At 40.4% G+C, this 20,203-nt stretch overlaps 1 protein-coding gene across 8 annotated transcripts in view; it reads right to left on the bottom strand.

The window, feature by feature from the left end:
- LOC125900401 (alcohol dehydrogenase 1) overlaps positions 1-20,203 on the bottom strand; it is an 85,736-nt gene that overhangs the window by 5,241 nt on the left and 60,292 nt on the right. For 2 of the 8 annotated variants that reach the window (XM_049595372.1, XM_049595379.1), the window contains exons 4-9: positions 13,101-13,188; positions 12,623-12,818; positions 12,110-12,370; positions 11,760-11,892; positions 11,463-11,601; positions 6,897-11,375 (exon numbers count right to left, since the gene is read on the bottom strand). The exons of 2 other annotated variants lie outside the window; for them this stretch is intronic. In XM_049595372.1, coding sequence (XP_049451329.1) covers positions 11,342-11,375; positions 11,463-11,601; positions 11,760-11,892; positions 12,110-12,370; positions 12,623-12,818; positions 13,101-13,188 — 851 coding nt within the window. In that variant the 3' untranslated portion in view covers positions 6,897-11,341. Of the gene's footprint in view, positions 1-6,896; positions 11,376-11,462; positions 11,602-11,759; positions 11,893-12,109; positions 12,371-12,622; positions 12,819-13,100; positions 13,189-20,203 lie in introns of those variants that run through there. 4 more of the 8 variants (XM_049595373.1, XM_049595371.1, XM_049595378.1 and 1 more) reach the window with 4 other exon arrangements.

The following is a 20,203-nucleotide window of genomic DNA, read 5'->3' as shown; positions in this document are numbered from 1 at the left end:
TGTCTCGCTTTACTTTAGGGTACACAAAAAGGGTAGGTAATGATTAAGTAATTGTTAGTTCCTCATTAGTTCCTCAGTAACTACTCCTCTAAAATTTGATCATGAGTTACTGAAGAACTGACCATTAACTAATAGTTAGTTCCTCATTTATTCCAAATTTGTTTCATAGTAACTACTTTAAATTTTGTGCACCTCAAACAACTGTACTGTGAACAACGGTGTGATCAGCATACAGTACTTTACACGCAGCCCCCATGATAAATTCTTTAAGCTTAGCCTACCTAAAATGTGACACACTGTCATATTTATTTCTTAGGCATCATCGTACAGAATAACGTTCGTTGCCGCTAGTTCTTTGATGTTGGTTTGGTGTGTCAGCACCTTGTACAGAATAACATGGATGGTCATATTAATGTGTATGTGGTCTGAAAATAATGAATAAAACTCTTCTCAAGAATCCTGCTGTCTGATTATTTTTGTAAAGGAACTAATTGTAAAGATGATGATGAAGTAATGAAAGACTAATCATTATGTCACTTTACTTGATCAGGGCTTACTGAAGAACTGACCATTAACTAATAGTTAGTTCCTCATTAGTTCCTCAGTAACTACTCATCTGAAATTTGATCATGAGTTACTGAAGAACTGACCATTAACTAACAGTTAGTTCCTCTTTTTTTTTCAGTCTCTCCCTGCAGCTAGCCACAGTCCCCACCTGCCTCAAATCATCCACCATTGTACCTGTGCCTAAGAAGTCAGCTGTCACCTGCCTCAATGATTACCGCCCAGTTGCGTTGACCCCCATTGTGATGAAATGCTTTGAGAGGCTCATCCTGAAACACATCAAGGACAGTCTCCCCCCCTGACCTGGACAGCCACCAGTTTGCCTACAGGGGGAACCGATCCACAGAGGACGCAGTCTCCATAGCACTCCACACAGCCATCTCTCACCTGGAGCAGCCAAACACATATGTTAGGATGCTATTTATTGATTTCAGTTCCGCCTTCAATACACTCATCCCCCATAAACTGGTATTCAAACTTCACAATCTGGGCCTGCCTACCCCACTGTGTTCATGGATCAGTGACTTTCTCACCAACAGGCCGCAAGCAGTGAGAATAGGAGCTCATACATCATCCACACTCGTCCTTAACACAGGTGCGCCACAGGGCTGTGTGCTCAGCCCGGTCCTTTTCACCATCTTCACACACGACTGTACCCCATCCATGCCTCCAACACCTTTGTCAAATTCGCTGACGACACCACTGTAGTGGGCCTCATATCAGACAATAATGAGACTCACTACAGAGAGGAGATCCACCACCTGGCCCGGTGGTGCTTGGACAACAACCTGGTCCTGAACACCGGCAAGACAAAAGAGGTCATTGTAGACTACACGACGACCAGAAGAACAGCACACGCTCCACTACTCATACAGGGGGAGGTAGTGGAGCGTGTGGACAACATCAAGTTCCTGGGAATCCACATCACAGCTGACCTCCCATGGGCTCTGAACACCACGCACTCAGTAAAGAAGGCTCAGCAAAGACTCTTCTTTCTGAGGAAGCTCAGGAAGGCTGGACTCCCCTCCAGGCTAATGACAAACTTTTACAGAAGCACCATCGAGAGCATCCTCTGTCTTGGCATGACCGTTTGGTACAGCAGCTGCACGGCACAAGACAGAAAGGACTTGGCCCGGGTGGTAAGAACAGCCCAGAGGATTGTGGGAAGTCCTCTCCCAGACCTGGACTCGGTGTATGCTGGCCACCTCCAGAGGCAGGCCAGCAGCATTGCCACAGATCTCACCCACCCGGGTCACAGACTGTTCTCTCCCCTGCCCTCAGGATGGAGGTACAGGGCCCTCAAAGCAAGGACAAATAGACTGAGGAACAGCTTTTTCCCCAGGGCTGTGGCCTCCATCAACCCCCTGCACTCACATACACACCAGCCCCAAACTGAGGAACTGACCTTTGCACTTTGAACTGCACCGTTGCACTTTACCTCACCTTGCTGCTGTTTTTACACTGCCTGCTGCCACTTTTATCGAAGTTTTTATACTGCTGCTATATCTCTCACGCACTTTATTGTTTACTGACGTCTTTTTATATTTATATTTATATTTATATACTGTCTGTCCTTGTATTGTGTTGTTATCTTGCCAAGGGTACTACACGTAATTTCGTTGTGCAGTGCACAATGACAATAAAATCTTCTTCTTCTTCTTCTTCTTCTTCTCATTAGTTCCTCATTCGTTCCTCATTAGTTCCTCAGTAACTACTCTAATTTTGTGTACCTTATTGTAAAGTGTTACCGACTATATTAGGGTGTGTTTCCAAAAACAAAACAACAAAAAAAACAGTGCCACGACCCTTTGTTGAACTCTGAACACTTAAAGGGATAGTGCACCCAAAAATGAAAATTCAGCCATTATCTACTCACCCATATGCCGACGGAGGCCCTGGTGAAGTTTTCCTCACATCCCTTGCGGAGATCGGCGGGGGGAGCAGCTAGCATACCTAATGGTAGACGGCGCCCCAGACTAACGTCCAAGAACACAAAATTGAATCCACAAAGTATCTTCATACTGCTCATCCATAGTGATCCAAGCCGCGACATAAAAAGTTGTTTCAAAAAACATTATATGAGCTCTGTTTTTAGCCTCACTGTAGCCTGTAGCTCTGACTGCTTCTCTGTGCTCCGCGCTCACGTGTGCGCGCTCAGGGTGATCGGTGATGCAGAGCAACAGTCTCGTCAGTACTGATGTCCAGATTCTCAAGTGCAGGCATCACCAATTCCCAGTCTGAGCAGCAAATACTTTCCTCACCCGTTGGCATTGCTTTGCATTTGAAACAACTACACCACCAGGTTTCCAGTGCTCGACTCTGGTATTCTGCTGGCTGAGGCTCATGAGCTGTGGTGGCTGCTTCGTCCAGTAGCCTGAGTTCCATCCGTATACTCGGGCTCAAACAAATATGGCTCAACAAAGAAATGCTGTTCCTCCTCAATTTCAAAGTCTTCAGACATGTTGGGCTGTCCTTTGCTAAAAGACCGTAGTGCAAATTATCTTTTAGCTCTGTGGTTACTGTTGTCTCTCCCTGTGGTGCACGGGTCACGTGATGTAAACACCGGTGAGCAAAGCTCATGCTTTCGCTGGTCTCGCACAAGCGCGCACACGTGAGCACGGAGCACAGAGAAGCAGTCAGAGCTACAGGCTACAGTGAGGCTAAAAACAGAGCTCATATGACATTTTTCGAAACAACTTCTTATGTCATGGCTTCAGGACACTTGGATCACTACGGATGAACAGTATGAAGATACTTTGTGGATTCAATTTTGTGTTCTTGGACGTTAGTCTGGGGCGCCGTCTGCCATTAGGTGTGCTAGCCGCTCCACCTGCCGATCTCCGCAAGGGATGTGAGGACTCTAAAACTTCACCAGGGCCTCCATCGGCATATGGGTGAGTAGATAATGGCTGAATTTTCATTTTTGGGTGCACTATCCATTTAATATGTATTGTAAAGGTTGCCTAGTTCTACCTTACACAAGGTATTTAGTGACGGGAAAAATTTATAATTTTTCATGTTCCGCTGTCACATTTATTAATGCTGTATGGTGAATTTATCAGATGCCATTTATATGTACACGGGCATGGTATGGACTGAAATATTGTTATTATGTTGATGCCAAAACTTGATATAAGGGGGAAGAGATGCATGACGGGAAGAACTGAGCAGTCGGCGTTTGGAGGTGTGCGGGGAGTTTCCCGTCTCTAAAGGATCAAACCAAATACAGCAGATTGTTTTTGTTCCTTGTGGATTACCTCAAGACACAACTTTGCTGCCAAGCGGGACGAGTGGTGAGGTTGCGTGGTTCTTTGTTTTTGTGAACTGCGGCGCTTCATTACGCTCCAACAGACTCCCCTTTAACATACATGTTTTCTTTTTTGCCGGCTTCTGGGACTTGGATTGACTGCTGGGGGGTAATTCGGGTTATTTTGTGAAGAGGGTGATTTTTTGATAATGTGGAAAAAGTGTTTGATTATCTGTGAATTGTTTGGTGAACCGGCGCCCACGCCGTTTCTTGTTTAAGTGTTATCTCCGTCCGGACGCGGACATGATTTATTTTCTTTCACTAAAGTTTGATTATTGATTCAACCTATTGTGACTCATTCGTTAATCTTCATTTATTCTGAATATTTTAACACTGCAAGGGTGAGAATTTGAGTTTGTTTTGGGTGATCAAGCAAAATTAATTAATCTCTTTTTCGTATCTCAAACACCTCGCACCTGATCCGCCCGTAACCTTTAGATTAGTGTTGTAACTTTTCCTTTGGTTAATTTTTTACAAGGGGAATTGTTACAGTATTCTCAGTCCACTGCTCTGAGTGAAGACAGAGAAAGATAAAGCAACATATCACTACCTTTGTACATTTGTGGTAAAAAGCAACAGGCATGTGCACAGATAGACCTCAAATGACACTCAAGCACCTGCCCTTTTGCCCTCTGTCTTGATACATGCCCATGCAAGAATTTTTCAATTAAATGCGTGTTGTATGCCCGACAACTGCATTTGAGTTTTAATTCTGCAAGACTGCAAGAGCCCCTGCCTCTTCCTCTTCAACTTTCCTTGTTGTCGCAGCTAAGTTAGGTTAGTGCAGGCAAAATTGAGGGCCCTGTAAAGCAGCGTCATGTCACCCTGACCTGCCTTCAAGGACACTCAGGTAACAACAGTGTTTGCCCTAAGCCTCAGCATTGTTTCCAGCTGTTGTGAAATTAATAGCCTAGCTATAAAAACATCTCAGTACAGCCAGCCTAATTTAGGCAATAACCCGCCATTAAACTTTACAAGAAGTAAGCTAGTCTGGTTTAAAATCAAACACCCTCCAGTTCTCTGATTTGGGTTCATCAGCTGCCTGGTGCGAGCAGAGACAGACGCCGAATTGCTTTCCCACTTCTGCAACTTAAAAAAAAAACAAACTTAACTTGAAATAAGGTTTACGTTAATTGATAACTGAGTGTGGAGCTGGGATTCTGGCCTTCTTTATGAATATTTAAAGGTTACTTTAATTTATACGTGACTGTTTAATGGAACCACAACAGTCTTCTTTTATACACAAGCTTCACCGTTGACAAATTCTTTGGCAGTGGATTGGATTTTAAAAACTGGATTTTATTTTATTTATGAACCAGCAAGACATAAAACACCATTTGACTGCATGGCAGGTTAAACTAAAGGGTTCTGATGGGAAAGTAACAACAAGAGAAAATATAAAAAGAAGCCCTGCAATAAGGCATGTAGAGAAAAAAACATGTCTGCAGGAAGCTGAATTTAATGTAAATGAACCAAACATCCCCCTCAAAGACTTCTCTTCAGCACTTTGTACATTTAATATTTAATTGCAGAACTATGAGATAGAAATCATCCTAAGACTGCGTCAGTGTGTCAGAGCAGCTTCTGTACATCCAGAACCATTTAAACCTCACTGCAGAACATGGCCTCTCATTTTTACACTGTAAAATGTGTATTGACTCAGCAGGGTCAACAGTAAGTGAGAAAAGTTGATCTACAGAAGAATAAATATCTGAAAGCAATACAGAATGACTAAGAGTCTTACCTTACTGCATTATATTCAATCATATATATATTTTGAATTGTCACCTGCAGCCTGAATTCTGTGTTTTCCTTTACTTACATCAGAATATTTTCACCATGAATTGATGCAGAAAACTTCACCAGAGTGCAGGGAATGAAATGTTTGAGGCTCACAATTTCCTGGGGGGATGACCCACAGACCCCCCACTTATTATATGACCCTTGCCCTTTCTTTTTGCTTGAGTACCTGACCTCAAAAGTGTTTGTGCACGGTACTGAAAAGCAACATGCTACATTAGCAATAATTGGTTGCAATCTTTTGTGCTATAATTCATTGAAAACACTCATCTAGAGGCCCATTTCAATGTCAAATCAACTGACTGCCACATTTAAAATGCAAACAAACGGGTTTCACATCCTCCATAATTTTTCATTACATGTTAACAGCTGGTAGATTCAGTGTCTCTGGCACAGCTGCTCCTGGTAAAAACAAATATGAAACGCATCAGAATAAAGCCCAACCCAGTTTTTACTAGCACGAGTTTTGTCAGTAGTTAATGGTATATACTGTATAATGTAGGGTTAACAAGTAAACTACTGAATAAATCAATTGTCTCAGTTTTTATAAAACTAGCAGTTTGCCTTGAATTCATAAGCACTCTTTGGGAGGATGAACTCCTCCTCAATCATTTTTTTTTTTTGTGGCTGACTATCCCTGCAGCTTTGCCAATGTAAACACTAACAAAACTGACTGGACAGTTTCAAACTGTGTGCCAAGTCAAAACAGGATATGAGATATTTACTGTGGCAGAGACACAGATAGAAATTTAGAGACAGAAGGACAGGGTATTTTGAGGTAAACGGCCCTATGGGTTGCAGTTGCAGTAAAATGAAAATTTTGAACTTCACTGACGTGAAATACTTCATGTGGCTGCAGAGCTGTAACCAGGTACAAAATGCAATACAGCACAGCAGAGCACTGAAACACTCATTTTGGGTATCAGCTTTGTATTACACCATTCACCCTCCAGCCAAGGACCCAGCCTCATATACACAAACATGAACTGAACACAACACAGGAGAACAGAGAAATCTCGAATGAATAATACTCATGTAAAATATATCAATATAATATTGTCACATAGCTTTTTGATGTTTTGTTCCATTACACATAAATACACAGCATGTGACATAAGCAATATTCATGCAAACATTGGAAAAAAAAAAAAAAAATCCAAATAAAAACACCACATAAATATAAGTACTTTCATGTTAAATTATACTTACCTTACCAGCTGTGGCCATTTTTGCTGCAAAGATTAAAATAAAGCCAGAGAGGAGCTGTGAGAGTCAAGAGAGCAGCAGCAGGACGGGAGTGGGAGGGAGACAAGAAGCAACAAGGTTTTATAGGGTGTCAGTGAAGTCTGGCACACATTCAGTTGGGCAGGGACTGTAAAGTGTTTCAACTTAAGTGTGAGACTACCATGGGTTAGCAGAAACTATGGGGAAAACAATTGTTTGTAAGCCCTTGCAGCCATGTTATCAGTTCCTTGACTTTCTACCCAAATCTGGGCAATACACGTGGAGCCTGTGTGGAATAAACTGGCAGCTGTCGAAACCAGTGGACATGAGAAAGATTTAAGTTATTTGATGATTTTTCTACTCTAACATGTCTTACATGTCTGACAAACTTGTCTTGTCTTATACTTGAAAAATAGTCCTCAGGACAAGTCATTTAAATCCTATTTCTCTTATAATTTCCCAGCCTTGTCCTCAACAGAGGGCAGCCATCACTGCACTAAATATGTTTTTGTTACAAATGGAATTCCAGATTTCTAGACATCACTGTGCGAAGACTGGTAAAGAGTAGAAGTTACAATTAGGCCTTTACAGATAGATATGGACTAAAACGGGGGATAGCCTGTGTTTGCCTGAGGCCCCAGAATGACTAAAATGCCCCTAAACCCAGAGGAACACAAGATATTCATGAGATTTCTAAAAGGGTGGAGAGTGAGTCACAAAGTCATCCACTCTCAGCTTCCTGTTCATGTATTCCTCTACCAGCTTGGGAACACTGTTCCCGCCTATCTTGGGAAGAGTGTTATTGAGTTCATCTAGTCAGTGGAGAGAAGATGTGCACTGTATCAGGTGGCTTCACAAAATTACAGTGTCTCTGTACTGTATGTTATATGGTATGGGTAGCATTCTAAATGCATCTGTCACACATCACTTTATTAGCACATTTGAAAATAACTAGAATTACCACCTCGTAGTTGCATTCCTCCGTGAACCAGTCAAGTTACAGTTAGTTTACATCCATGACTGTCCAGACACATTCATAGCCATGACAATTGACAATGTTTTAAATATGGATGGTGCTGCAAAGAAGCTACAAATTTTAAAATATTCATGCTTCACACAATTCTTCAACCCCACAGGACAAAAGATCTATAGAAATTCAGTTTCAAGGTGGGTATCCAAGATTATTGACACCAATTCAGTTTCTAACCAAATGTCTCTACTTAGCACCTGGCCAGAAAAGTGTTTTTGCAGAATATTATGTCACAGAGAGGTCAACCTTTGACTTTTTGGGTATACATTTTCATCACTTCATCATCTTATTCTATTGGACATTTGTGTGAAATGTTGTCAAAATTAGTGTATGATTTATTGGGTTATGGCCAAAAACACGTTATTGAGGTCACAGTGACCTTGACCTTTGTCCAGCAAAATCTCTGCAGTTCATCATTGACTCCATGTGGCTGTTTGTGCCAAATTTGAAGAATTTCTCAAAATCTAATCAGTCAGTCATTGACTCCAACTGGGCTTTAGTGCCCAATTTAAATAAAGTCCCTAAAGCCGTTCTTGAGATATTTTGTTCACAACATACAGACCAAGTCACAGTGACCTTGACTTTGACCTCTAAAATCTAATCAGTTCATCACTGAGGCCAGATGGATGTTTGTGCCAAATTCCAAGAAATTTCCTCAAGGTGTTCCTAAAAGGTTTTATACAAACTTGAATTAAACTGATATACATTAACATCTCTAAACAAACGAATCCTGATGTCTAAGATACCAGCTAGCTTAACTACCAGCCTCCACCCCAGTGATCACGTTAGTGCCTCAGTTTTTATTGCAGGTTTCCGGGTCTGACCTCTAACACCAAGACAGGACAGTATCCCATCAACCTGATCCAAACAGCACCACAACCTCATCCCTACCTCTATGCTCAGTTTATCTTGTTTGTAAATTTAAAACTTTGTCATGTAATCTGTAACATGAGCAATTTTGTTCAATGAAACCATGCACACTTGGGTCATGATTCACATGGTTCATTCAGTACACACAGAACTGCTTTAGGCGTGGGAGCTAATGATCAGTATGGGATAACATTATGGAGATGATAGCAATCTTCGTTTTCTAAGAATTTCACGATTGCCACATTGCCCACATGTTTTAAGAAATAGTCCACACCTGCATCTGTTAACTCTACCAGGACTTCTTGGATTGGCTTGCTTCTCCTCCTGTCTCACCAATAAAACGTTTTCAGTTAGCATAAACCATTTCTTCTCCCCTCCCGCCAGTCTCTCCTATGGAGTTCCGCACGGATCCATCCTCAGCCCTATTCTCTTTTCTATGTACCTCCTTGCCCTGGGTAGAAGCATACAGGACTTTTACATTACCTATCACTGCTATGCTGATGATACCCAGCTTTACCTACACCTGAAACTCAACTGCCCATTGGACCTAAATTTCCTGAGACTCCCTTCAGGACATCTTAAGCTGGATGGCCCTTAATTTCCTACAGCTAATATGTAAACAGATCTGAGGTTGTGCTCTGTGCCCCTCCCTCCAGACTTTATTAAAATGACCTAGTCCAACTGTCTCATCCCCTAAGCTGCATGCTACTAACCTTGGTTTCATCTTTAGCACTGTCCTAAAATTTGATTAACAGCTAAATGCAGTTGTTTTTTTGTTGTTGTTGTTTTTAGCTTTGATCCATAGCCACACTAATAACTCCCCTCTCCCACCCAGGAGATAGTCATCCCTGTCTTCATGTCCTCACAGATCAGCTACCGCAAGTCCATATACTTCGATATTACTCGGTATGACTCGTCCAGAATGCTGCTGCTAAGCTACTCACTGGAACCATGAAGATCGCACATCAGCTTCATCCTGGCTGTCCTGCAGTGGCTTCCAGTTCACTGCTAAATTGATTTTAAGATCTTCCTGTTTGTTTAATGGCCTGCCGTTTTTCCCTCTAAGGAGAACACAGGACAAGCAATTTACAGAGCAGATATGTATGCTGTAGTAGACCAAAAAAAATGCAATTTCACAGGTGGATTTATATTGGAATGATAATTTTAAAGCTGCCTGGCATGTTAAGCAAACACTGATATAACTTAACTGGTCTGTGTGAATGTGACCTAAGACTCTCTAAGAAGAACACTGAACACAATGCAATACAGGATTTTGCAACATGAGTTTTCACACTAACATGCCATTCCAGTGACATACACAAAGAAGAAAGCCACAGGCCCCATTTGTTAAGACCATTTATTGTGACATATATATACCTGACATGTTTAGCTTTTCCTTACTAAACACTGCAGATGATTCTCACAATCTACACATAATCCGCTGCACTGGCTACCTATCAAATACAGGATTGATTTTAAGGTTCTTTTATTTGTTTTTAAAGCCATACGTGGGCTGGCACCCCAGTATATAGCTGAACCTCTCTGCCCCTACTCCAACTCCAGAATTCTTAGATCCCCCAAACAATGTCTTTTACTGTCCCACAATTGAGGCTGGTGGGTAAGGGAGAGCGTGCCTTTGCGGTAGCTGCTGCAAAGCTTTAGTATAGCCTCTTTTGGCTTTTGGTTGTTTGCAGTGGTTTTAATATCTTAGTATTTTAGAATTTTTTTTACGTACGTAATTGTTCTCACCAGTTTTATTCTGTTTTATCTTTGTGTACATTTTATATTGCTATTTATTTGCGCATACTTCTTTTATTTTGTACAGCACTTTGGTCAACTGCTGTTGTTTTTAAATGTGCTATATAAATCAACTTGATTGGATTTGACTTGATTTTGTGTTGCGTGTTTAAGGTCAGGTATTCATAGTGGGCATAATTTGAGTATTTGTATACTACTCTTAGTTCATGGGCCAGGTCAAATTTTTGGCACCATCTGAGGTGGCAAAATCTCTTTGCAACTAGTTTATTTGTTGGGTCCATATAAAACTTTGAAACTTGACAGCCATTTCAAATTAGTGGCTTTACGAATTTTTGGGGGACAATAATGGTTTTTGCAATTATTGCCCTGCAGTATATGCACAAGCGGTTTGCTCACAGTCTATAGTAAGAGCTTATGTACAATATGTGCAGCAATTTAGTTTGAATCACACAAAAGTACACATACATAGACTATAACATTTATATTCATACAAAGAATATAAACAGGCTTTGAGCTGATCCGCTCTGTAGAAGTGACCTTGATATTTGACCACCCTACTCTAATCAGTTCACTGTAAAATTCAAGTAGACCTTTGTGCCAGATTTGAAGAAATTCCTTTGAGGAATTCTTCTTCACAAGAATAGGATCAATATATAGACTTTTTAAAAACACCAAACTAGAGTTTGCTACCTTGGGTGGTACCTATTGGTGAAAGTTCTGACCTGAGACCATGGACTAAGTGGTAAATTATTTGATTACTTTGGGTCACTGAAAACAACACAGTGGTCTTATTGTGGAGAAACCGTCAGGACTGTCCGGATGCTGTGGAACAAGAAAAAAGACAAATGAGCAGATTCATTTATCTGTGCTGTCATTGAATGGTAGAAAAGTATAGTCGTATAAACATACCATTTGCCATGTTTCATCAGTTCAATGGCATCATTGATCTGGTCCAAAGTCATGTTGTGAGTGATGAACTCATCTACCATCACCTTCTTGTCCAGGTAGTCTTTAACCATCTGAGGCACGGCATCCCGACCCTTAAAGCCTAAGCCACAAAATAAGAATAATATAATAAGAACATAAAGTCAAATACAGCTAGCTAGTGTGGAATTCTGTGGAAGTCTGCAATCGTGGAACATAACCTCACAGCCATTGAGTTACCAGAGACTAATAAATCAGTGGTGATGGTCATATTTGTCTCACCTCCAAACACAGAGCCCTTCCATGTGCGTCCAGCAATGAGCTGAACAGGTCGGGCAGAAAATTCTTCTAATTCTGTCCAGCCAACAATGACGCTGACACCCCAACCTTTCACACAAGACTCCAAGGCACTGCGCTAGATGGAGAAACAGCACAAAGTCAGAGTGCTGGCCCAAATCTCTGGACTAGCTGAGGAAAAGCTACCAAGTAACTTAATGAATGACACAAAGCTCTTCTCCAGTACCTGCCACTGGAACTTCACTTGTCTTTGTTCAGAATAAAGGTTATTATTTTAATAGTTAATTGACATCTCTTAATGTATTCTTGAACCATGTAAAATCTAGAATCCCTACCATGACTTCCACATTCCCAACACATTCCAGGGAGTAGTCCACTCCTCCATCAGTCATCTCAGACAGCACTTCACTGATGGGTTTACTGTGATCCTTGGGGTTCACAAAGTCAGTTGCACCAAACACCTTGGCCTTCTCAGACTTCTCTGGATTGATGTCAACAGCGATGATCCTCTTGGCTCCTGCAGCCTTGCAGCCCATGACTGCAGCCAAACCCACAGCTCCCAGGCCGAACACAGCACATGTTGAGCCCGGTTCCACCTAAAGTAAAACAGACTTTGGTCAACATGGTTCTTCAGGTGAGACTTGTTAATGCTCCAAAAAGAAATAATGAAAAGGTTTTAAGTCCCATGGTGAGTGCTTAATCTTTCAGATGCTTTCCAATGTGAGCAGGAATTCTAATACAAAAATTTTTAATGTCATAAAAATAGGCCCTTAACACAGAATTTCTCATTCTGTTGTTTCAATCTAAAGTAATGTTGTAAGCAATCTGCAACAGTCAAACATACACACCTTAGCAGTATTAACTGCTGCTCCATATCCTGTGCAGATCCCACAGCCGATGAGACAGACTTTATCTAGTGGAGCAGTGGGGTCGATCTTAGCCACAGCCATCTGGTTAACCACAGTGTACTCAGAGAAGGTACTGGTCCCCACAAACTGCAGCAACTTCTTCCCCTTACAGGTAAACCTGTCTGGGGGAGGCAACCTGAAAAGATAATCTTTTGATGTAAATAATCTGAAACAAATTTTGAGTACTGCTCTTTTCATATTAGAGCGTTCACCAAATACTTACAATTGATTAAAAAAAAAATAAATAAATAAAAATGAAAACAAGGAAAGACCTAAACTATATGTCCGGCAGCACCTAATGTTACTACATGTGTTGAATGAAATGTTTCTGTCTATGAATGCATCAACATACCCAAGCAGGAATGAAAATAAAAATTGAAAATTAAGAGAAAATGGAGTGGTAGGGAGGATAGCTCACCATCCTTTGTCACACTGGTTGGTCTTTGGACTCTTACAGAAGCGACATTCTCTACACTGGCCGATGAATAGAGGGATAACCTTGTCTCCTGAAAGATAAAAACAATGTTGTCCTGTGACATTCACATTAGTCGTAGTCCAATTTTTATAATGGTGTAAATACAAATATTGGCTGAATGGCACAGATAGGCCTCAGTCTGTATCCCTCATACACTTCCACTTACACCCCAAATTGTCATATTGCATTTCCGTTAATGTACGGATAAAATTAAGAACTTTTAAGATAGTGTGCTCTACAGGTTTTGGTCACTAGGGCTGTGAGTGTTTTAAAAAGTAAAAGAAAAAAGAATTTCCAATAAAACGTGATGACCATATTGGTCACAGTATTTCTGAACTTTGGACAGTCAGGCCAGTTCCATACTGAACACCAGTGTTGGGTAAGGGTTACTTTAAAAGTAATCAAAGTACGTTACTGCATTACTCTCTAAAAAAGTAACCAGTTACTTTACTGCGTTACTCCCTGAGTAAAGTAACTCAATTACTTTAAAAGTACTTCCAACGTTACTCCCTGAGAAAAGTAACTCAAGCACTTTTAAAGTATGTTTAAGTATTCTACATTTCCTATTAGGCAATGGACCACAGGGCACTAAGCCTACATTTTTTTGTCTCCAAAATTAAAGTTATGGACCACTTGCCCTTCACTGAGATCCAATTCTCCCATCACAGCCGTCACTTTGACCAGTAGAAACACACAACGATCTGCTGCCGTAGACAACTGTATGACAACAGCACCCCAGCGTTTTTAATATTTCCTCTAGGGATGTTACCACACAGAGTAAAAGGGGGAAATGATGGTGTGAAACAGCAGAGGCACTTTGTCAACCCGCTGAGTTAACGTTACTGTCATTAGCATCAAGCTAGCAAACAATGGTACATCCTCACGGTCGGACATAAAGTAATAACATTAACAAATAGCGGCGGGGCTTTTACTCACCACAACTGCAGAGGCTCCCAGCTTCATTTGAAACAAACTACATTATAGACGGTCCGTTATTTATTAATTCCTCTGTGTGTTTATATATTTACTTTTTATCTGCTCTGTTGTCTTTATAAAGTTAACACATCGCACTGTCATTTCAAACTAAACACTTGTTTCAAATTAAAAGCCCCTTATAACCTCGGTTAGAGAATCGCTCCATTTTCTAAATAGGCTTTTATTCTGAAACATTTGTCAGAACTTCCTGTGGAAGATACAGTAGCTTGACAGTTTACGTGTGGCACTTCAAATGGAGCTCTTGCCATCTGGGTGATTCTCTGAATTTGGTGCACATTGGGTTCTCTGGTTAATGAAAAAAATACCACAAATAATTGTGTTTCTGAACATTGCATCTGATGAAGGACTATTTGAACCTCTGAGAAAATATGTTTTCCCACCTTAGGCATGAAATTCCAAACATTATTAGGAATTTCTTTGTCAGTTAGATTGTTTTAAATTCAACCCCATAACGGGACAATTTGATTCCTGTATGACTATAATTCTAAAACATAATCAAAATAATTCTTGCAGTGTCTTGGTGATCACCTATCCCTTGTGTAAAATAACTTATTATAAGTATATTTTATTTGATTCTAAATAATAATAATTTGACTGTCAAGTAGGATATGGCAACTTAATTTATAAGCGGTCTTCATAAATCATGAAAATATACTTGAACATAAACATTAGATTAGGCTTTCATATATTTTCTACTTGTCTTCTAAACTCTGCATACAGTTCAACAAACACTTATCTAATATTTGTCATTATTATCAAAAAATTTATGAAAATGTATCAAGTAACAGGGTTGAACACACTGTAACAGGGTTTAATGCACTGTAACAGGGTTGAATGAATGACACAACATTTAATCAAATTGAAACTGACTTTAATTAATTCATTAAAACAAACAAGAAGAAACAAACATATCAGGTAAAACTATTTCATTCAAATCATTAACATCAGGTAAAACTATTCCATTAACACCAGGTAAAACTATTTCATTAACATCATTAACATCAGGTAAAACTATTTCATTAACACCAGGTAAAACTATTTCATTAACATCATTAACATCAGGTAAAACTATTTCATTAACATCAGGTCAAACTATTTCATTAACATCATTAACATCAGGTAAAACTATTTCATTAACACCAGGTAAAACTATTTCATTAACATCATTAACATCAGGTAAAACTATTTCATTAACATCATTAACATCAGGTAAAACTATTCCATTAACGTCATTAACATCAGTTAAAACTATTTCATTAACACCAGGTAAAACTATTTCATTAACATCATTAACATCAGGTAAAACTATTTCATTAACCCTTTGGGCCCTAGGCCTTTTTGGGGTATTTTTACTGCCTTTACTTTTAAGCTCATATCACAGTCATTATAAAGGCTACATACACATGCTATATTTTGTTTTTTTTTTCAGGACAATGTGGGCTAACCAGATTTGCCATCATTTCATGTCCTATGCGCCTGTATTTTATATTAATTTTTATATCAGTGAAAAAAACAAATCTGTGTGCCTAAATTCTTACATTTTTACATGTATCTCAGCATAGCAAGTTGGAAGTTGACATATTCTGTCATATATGAAGAGTGGAGACTCTGTATGAAAGCTCTATTATTCATGATTTTAGTGTAAATTTATCTTTTTTTTTTGCTGTGAAAACATTGGACTACCGACAAGTGCTTGGTCTTGTCGGAAAGCTATGATTCTGCTGTTTCACGTGATATGCGTGGCTTCTCGCTATGACGCACGGTCGCGGAGAAAATCAATAGAGAAGAACAGGTGTGAATTTGGGCGCACTATGCGTCGTTCGGGCCCATAGGGTTAACATCAGGTAAAACTATTTCATTAACAACATTAACATCAGGTAACATAAAATCTGCAGTATCAGCAGTAAAAAAAAAAGTACATTGCTGTCTGCTCTAAAATCTGGGAATTTACCCCCCCAGTTTATGGTTACATCTTAATGCTCAATCTTCATTTCCAGTGGCGTGAATGTGGATGATCTCTTTTCTTATCTGATCTGTTGTTCTTGCTATTTATGGTTCTCTTCATCCTTTAGTCAGACAGTCTGTCCCAGATCTCTTTCTGAATTTGCATGTGACGTGAATCACATCCTGTCACGGGCTGAGGAGGCGGGATGAGCTCAAGCACATCATCAAATGGATACCACAGTACATCCTCTTGTAGAGGCCAAAAGAACCTGTTTTTGGCTATTCCGGCATGGTGCATACATTTGACTTGAACGTCGGTTTCATCTGTGGCAAGGATCATTCCTGGATACAATGCTTTATCATAAGTGAGCACGCACCACTCCCCTATGACCTCTGGGTCATCCCAATTTATATGTTTCTGCCCTTGTGACACAGTAGCTGGTGACACAGTAGCTGGGATTTTCCTGACAAAGCTGAAATGATTTGTATTCCAGCACTCACATTCAAGCTTTCCATAGGTGGAGCACATGCAGCTGACATCTCGTGATGTTATCTCCCCTTGAGCAAGAGTGATGACCTGATGGATCTGCATGGTTCCTGGGACTGGTGGAATGGTGGATGGCATCCTTTGCAGTGCCTGCTCAACAGCTTCATCTTAGATAAAATACAATTTGATTGAAGTGTCCGTCTCGGAGAGGGCCTTGAAGAGCTCATAAGCATTGTTGATGTCCTGGCCATGGCTGATGAGGTTGTCTGCTGATCTCTTTAAGGCAGCATCAACACCATCTGGTGCTCCTTTGCCGTGACTGGACTCGAAAAATTCCAGGTCCTTCTCAGTCCTCTCTTGTCAAGCTCTGTACTGAAGAGAGATCTGAGATTATCAACAAAAATAACAACAATGCATGGACTTTTTTTTACTGTTGTTGACAGACTGACAAACCCTTCAGCGTCAGTCCTTCCTGAACTGCTATCCACCAAGGCATGCAATGACTTTGCTTCTTTTTTCACAGACAAGATTTTAAAGATAAGACAGACAGTCTGTAACTCCAACACAGTGGCTATTTCACCTGTGCCTCATAAGACTACTCCGGTTAATTTGGCACTTTTTCACCCATTAAATTATGCTACTTTGACAGACATAGTTAGAAACCTTAGGTCCACTACCTGGTGCCTTGACACTCTGCCTACAAGCAGATAAAGATGTTTTTAACTACATAGCATCAGATATACTACAGATAGTCAACTGTTCTCTTCAGTCAGGCCTTTTTCCAACAGCCCTGAAGACTGCAGTCATTAAACCTCTCTTAAAAAAGCCTAATCTGGATGCCTCAGTAATAAATGACTACAGGCCCATATCAAACCTACCATTTTTAGGAAAGATCATTGAAAAGGTTGTTTTTCAGCAACTTAACACCTTCTTGGAGCAAAACGATTCCTTTGATGCCTTTCAGTCTGGATTTCGAGCACATCACAGCTCTAAGACTGCACTTGTAAAAGTTTTAAATGACATTCATCTGAGCAGTGATGCATCAAAGATTTCGGTTCTGGTATTACTGGACCTCAGTGCTGCATTCGACACAGTTGACCATAACATACTGCTCGACAGACTAGAAAAGTTTGTGCTAAATTGGTTTAAATCTTATTTTCAAGACAGGGATTTCTTTGTGTCACTTGGCAATTATGAATCCGTGCGAACAAAGATTACATGTGGAGTTCCTCAAGGGTCCATTCTTGGGCCTCTTCTGTTCAACATCTATATGCTCGCTTTTGCTCAGATTATGGAATATCATAACATCTCCTACCATACTTATGCAGAAGACACACAACTTTACATAACAGTGTCACCAGATGACTACGGTCCCCTACATCTGCTAAATAAGTGCATTGACGAAATCAATACATGGATGTGCCAGAATTTTCTACAACTAAACACAGACAAAACTGAGATAGTTATTTTTGGCCCCAAAGAACAAAGATCAATAGCCAGTGCTCACCTTGACGCCATGACACTAAAACCTACAAATCAAGCCAGAAATCTTGGTGTAGTTCTGGACTCAGACCTAAATTTCAATAGTCACATTAAGACAATTACTAAATCAGCCTACTACCACCTTAAAAACATAGCAAGAATAAAAATATTTCTGTCTAAACAAAATACAGAAAAACTTGTTCATGCTTTCATTTTCAGCAGGCTGGACTATTGTAATGGTGTCTTCACAGGCCTGAGTAAAAAATCAATCAGACAACTGCAGCTCGTCCAGAACGCTGCTGCCAGAGTCCTCACCAACACCAAGAGAGTGGAGCACATTACACCAGTGCTTAAATCGCTGCACTGGCTTCCTGTGTGTCAAAGGATAGACTTTAAAATCTTACTTGTCTATAAAGCACTAAATGGTCTCAGGCCTAAATACATCTCTGATATACTTGTACGTTATGAAGCATCCAGACCCCTGAGATCATCTGGAACAGGTTTACTCAGTGTTCCCAGGATCAAAACCAAACAAGGTGAAGCAGCCTTTAGTTTCTATGCTCCCCGCCTGTGAAACAAACTTCCAGAATATCTGAGGTCAGCTGAAACTGTCAACTCATTTAAATCAGGACTTAAAACATTACTATTTACTGCAGCTTACCAGTGAACTAGATATGTAACTTATTGTTAGGATAATCTGTAGCTATTGTTATTATATTTATCTGCTGTTGCTTTTGCTTTATGTTTGCTTTTTAAATGCATTTTCTGCACTGTTTTTAACTATTTATTTTCTTGCTTTTAGCTCTTGTTTTTAATGATCTATTGTTTTTAATGTATTTCTCTTGTAAAGCACATTGAATTGCCTTGTGTATGAATGGTGCTATATAAATAAAATTGCCTTGCCTTGCCTTGTCTTGAAGAGAAAAAAGTTTCCTTTCTGCCTGTACTGTGTACAGGGCCCATCACTAAAAAAGTGCATGACAGACACCTCTGGGTGTGTGGTCTGCACATAGTCCAGCGCAGGTTTCAGATGTTCCCATATGGCAGCTGGACTCTTGTGCTTGGATGGTGAGGTAAAGCAGGTTGGCTCTTGGGTTCCACCAACATAGATGACCCCTGTGTGAAGTGTGGCCTGTTGGTGGGATGATCCAAAATGTACTGAATGAATTTCAGTGCTGTACTTACAAGAAAAGTTCTCAGAGAAGTCAGTGTGAATAAGGCATTCATCATTGGCCATGCAGCTGCGCAGTCCACGGTAGAAGGCATACTGTTGTCTGATGTTGAAGAGATGCCTCTTAAACTTTGTGAGGTGTGTGTGGAACCTCTCTGCAAGTTCCTCTTGACTGCTCTCAATGGTTTGCTTTACTGTTATTTTTGTGACCGAGCTCTCTTCACCATTTGATTTTGCTTTGTCTTCTGTGGCCCACTGCATATAGGTCACCTTCTGTGCACCATTATATGAGCTTGAGAGGGGAACGATTCTGTTCTTGCAACCTTCACATTCTCCATACATGCAGGCCTTGCTGCCAGTGTCACAGCAGACAAGTTCGGTGAGGCTCTCTAAATTTGATGTTCCAATAAGCTTAAGCTGACAAAGCTTGTCAGCCAGAAAGCCCAGGTTTTCATGTAACCTGCACTAGCAGGTGTTGCGGTCTGAAAGGGAAGGGTGAACAACCCAAAAGGTTTGCAGCCGGCAAAATGAGGCGTAGGAAATGTGACTAGTATTGTTTTCTGCCAGAAACTTCCTGTGAAGGTTTTTCATCGTGTCTACAAGGAATCGTTTTTGCATTTTTATTTTCTTCTTTGTTACTGTTTGCTTTTTGCCAGTCATCATCTGAGTCACATCATCTCGTAAAGAATGTCTTCACCTTGCTCTCCAGGGATGTATCAGTGTTATTACTCGGGTTTTCATTCTCACACAAGGTCCTGCGTTTCTTTGAAAAGCCTAGTGCTCTCTCAGACCACCTCTGCAGCGTGTATTTCTTGACTATCTTCCCCACAACAACCTCAGCAACAGTTTTTTTTCCTTTTTCATTTCTGGCATTCTTGTACTTTATCCTAATGTCACGAATTAGGGCTTCATGGTGCAGTAAAGTTTGCCTCACCTTGCTGTTCACGGTACAATTCTTCAGCAGTT

The sequence above is a fragment of the Epinephelus fuscoguttatus genome, linkage group LG14 (genome assembly GCF_011397635.1).
Source record: "Epinephelus fuscoguttatus linkage group LG14, E.fuscoguttatus.final_Chr_v1".
Taxonomy (NCBI): domain Eukaryota; kingdom Metazoa; phylum Chordata; class Actinopteri; order Perciformes; family Serranidae; genus Epinephelus; species Epinephelus fuscoguttatus.
Note: the sequence above shows the minus strand (reverse complement) of the source record. Positions and strands in the feature narration are given on the sequence as shown.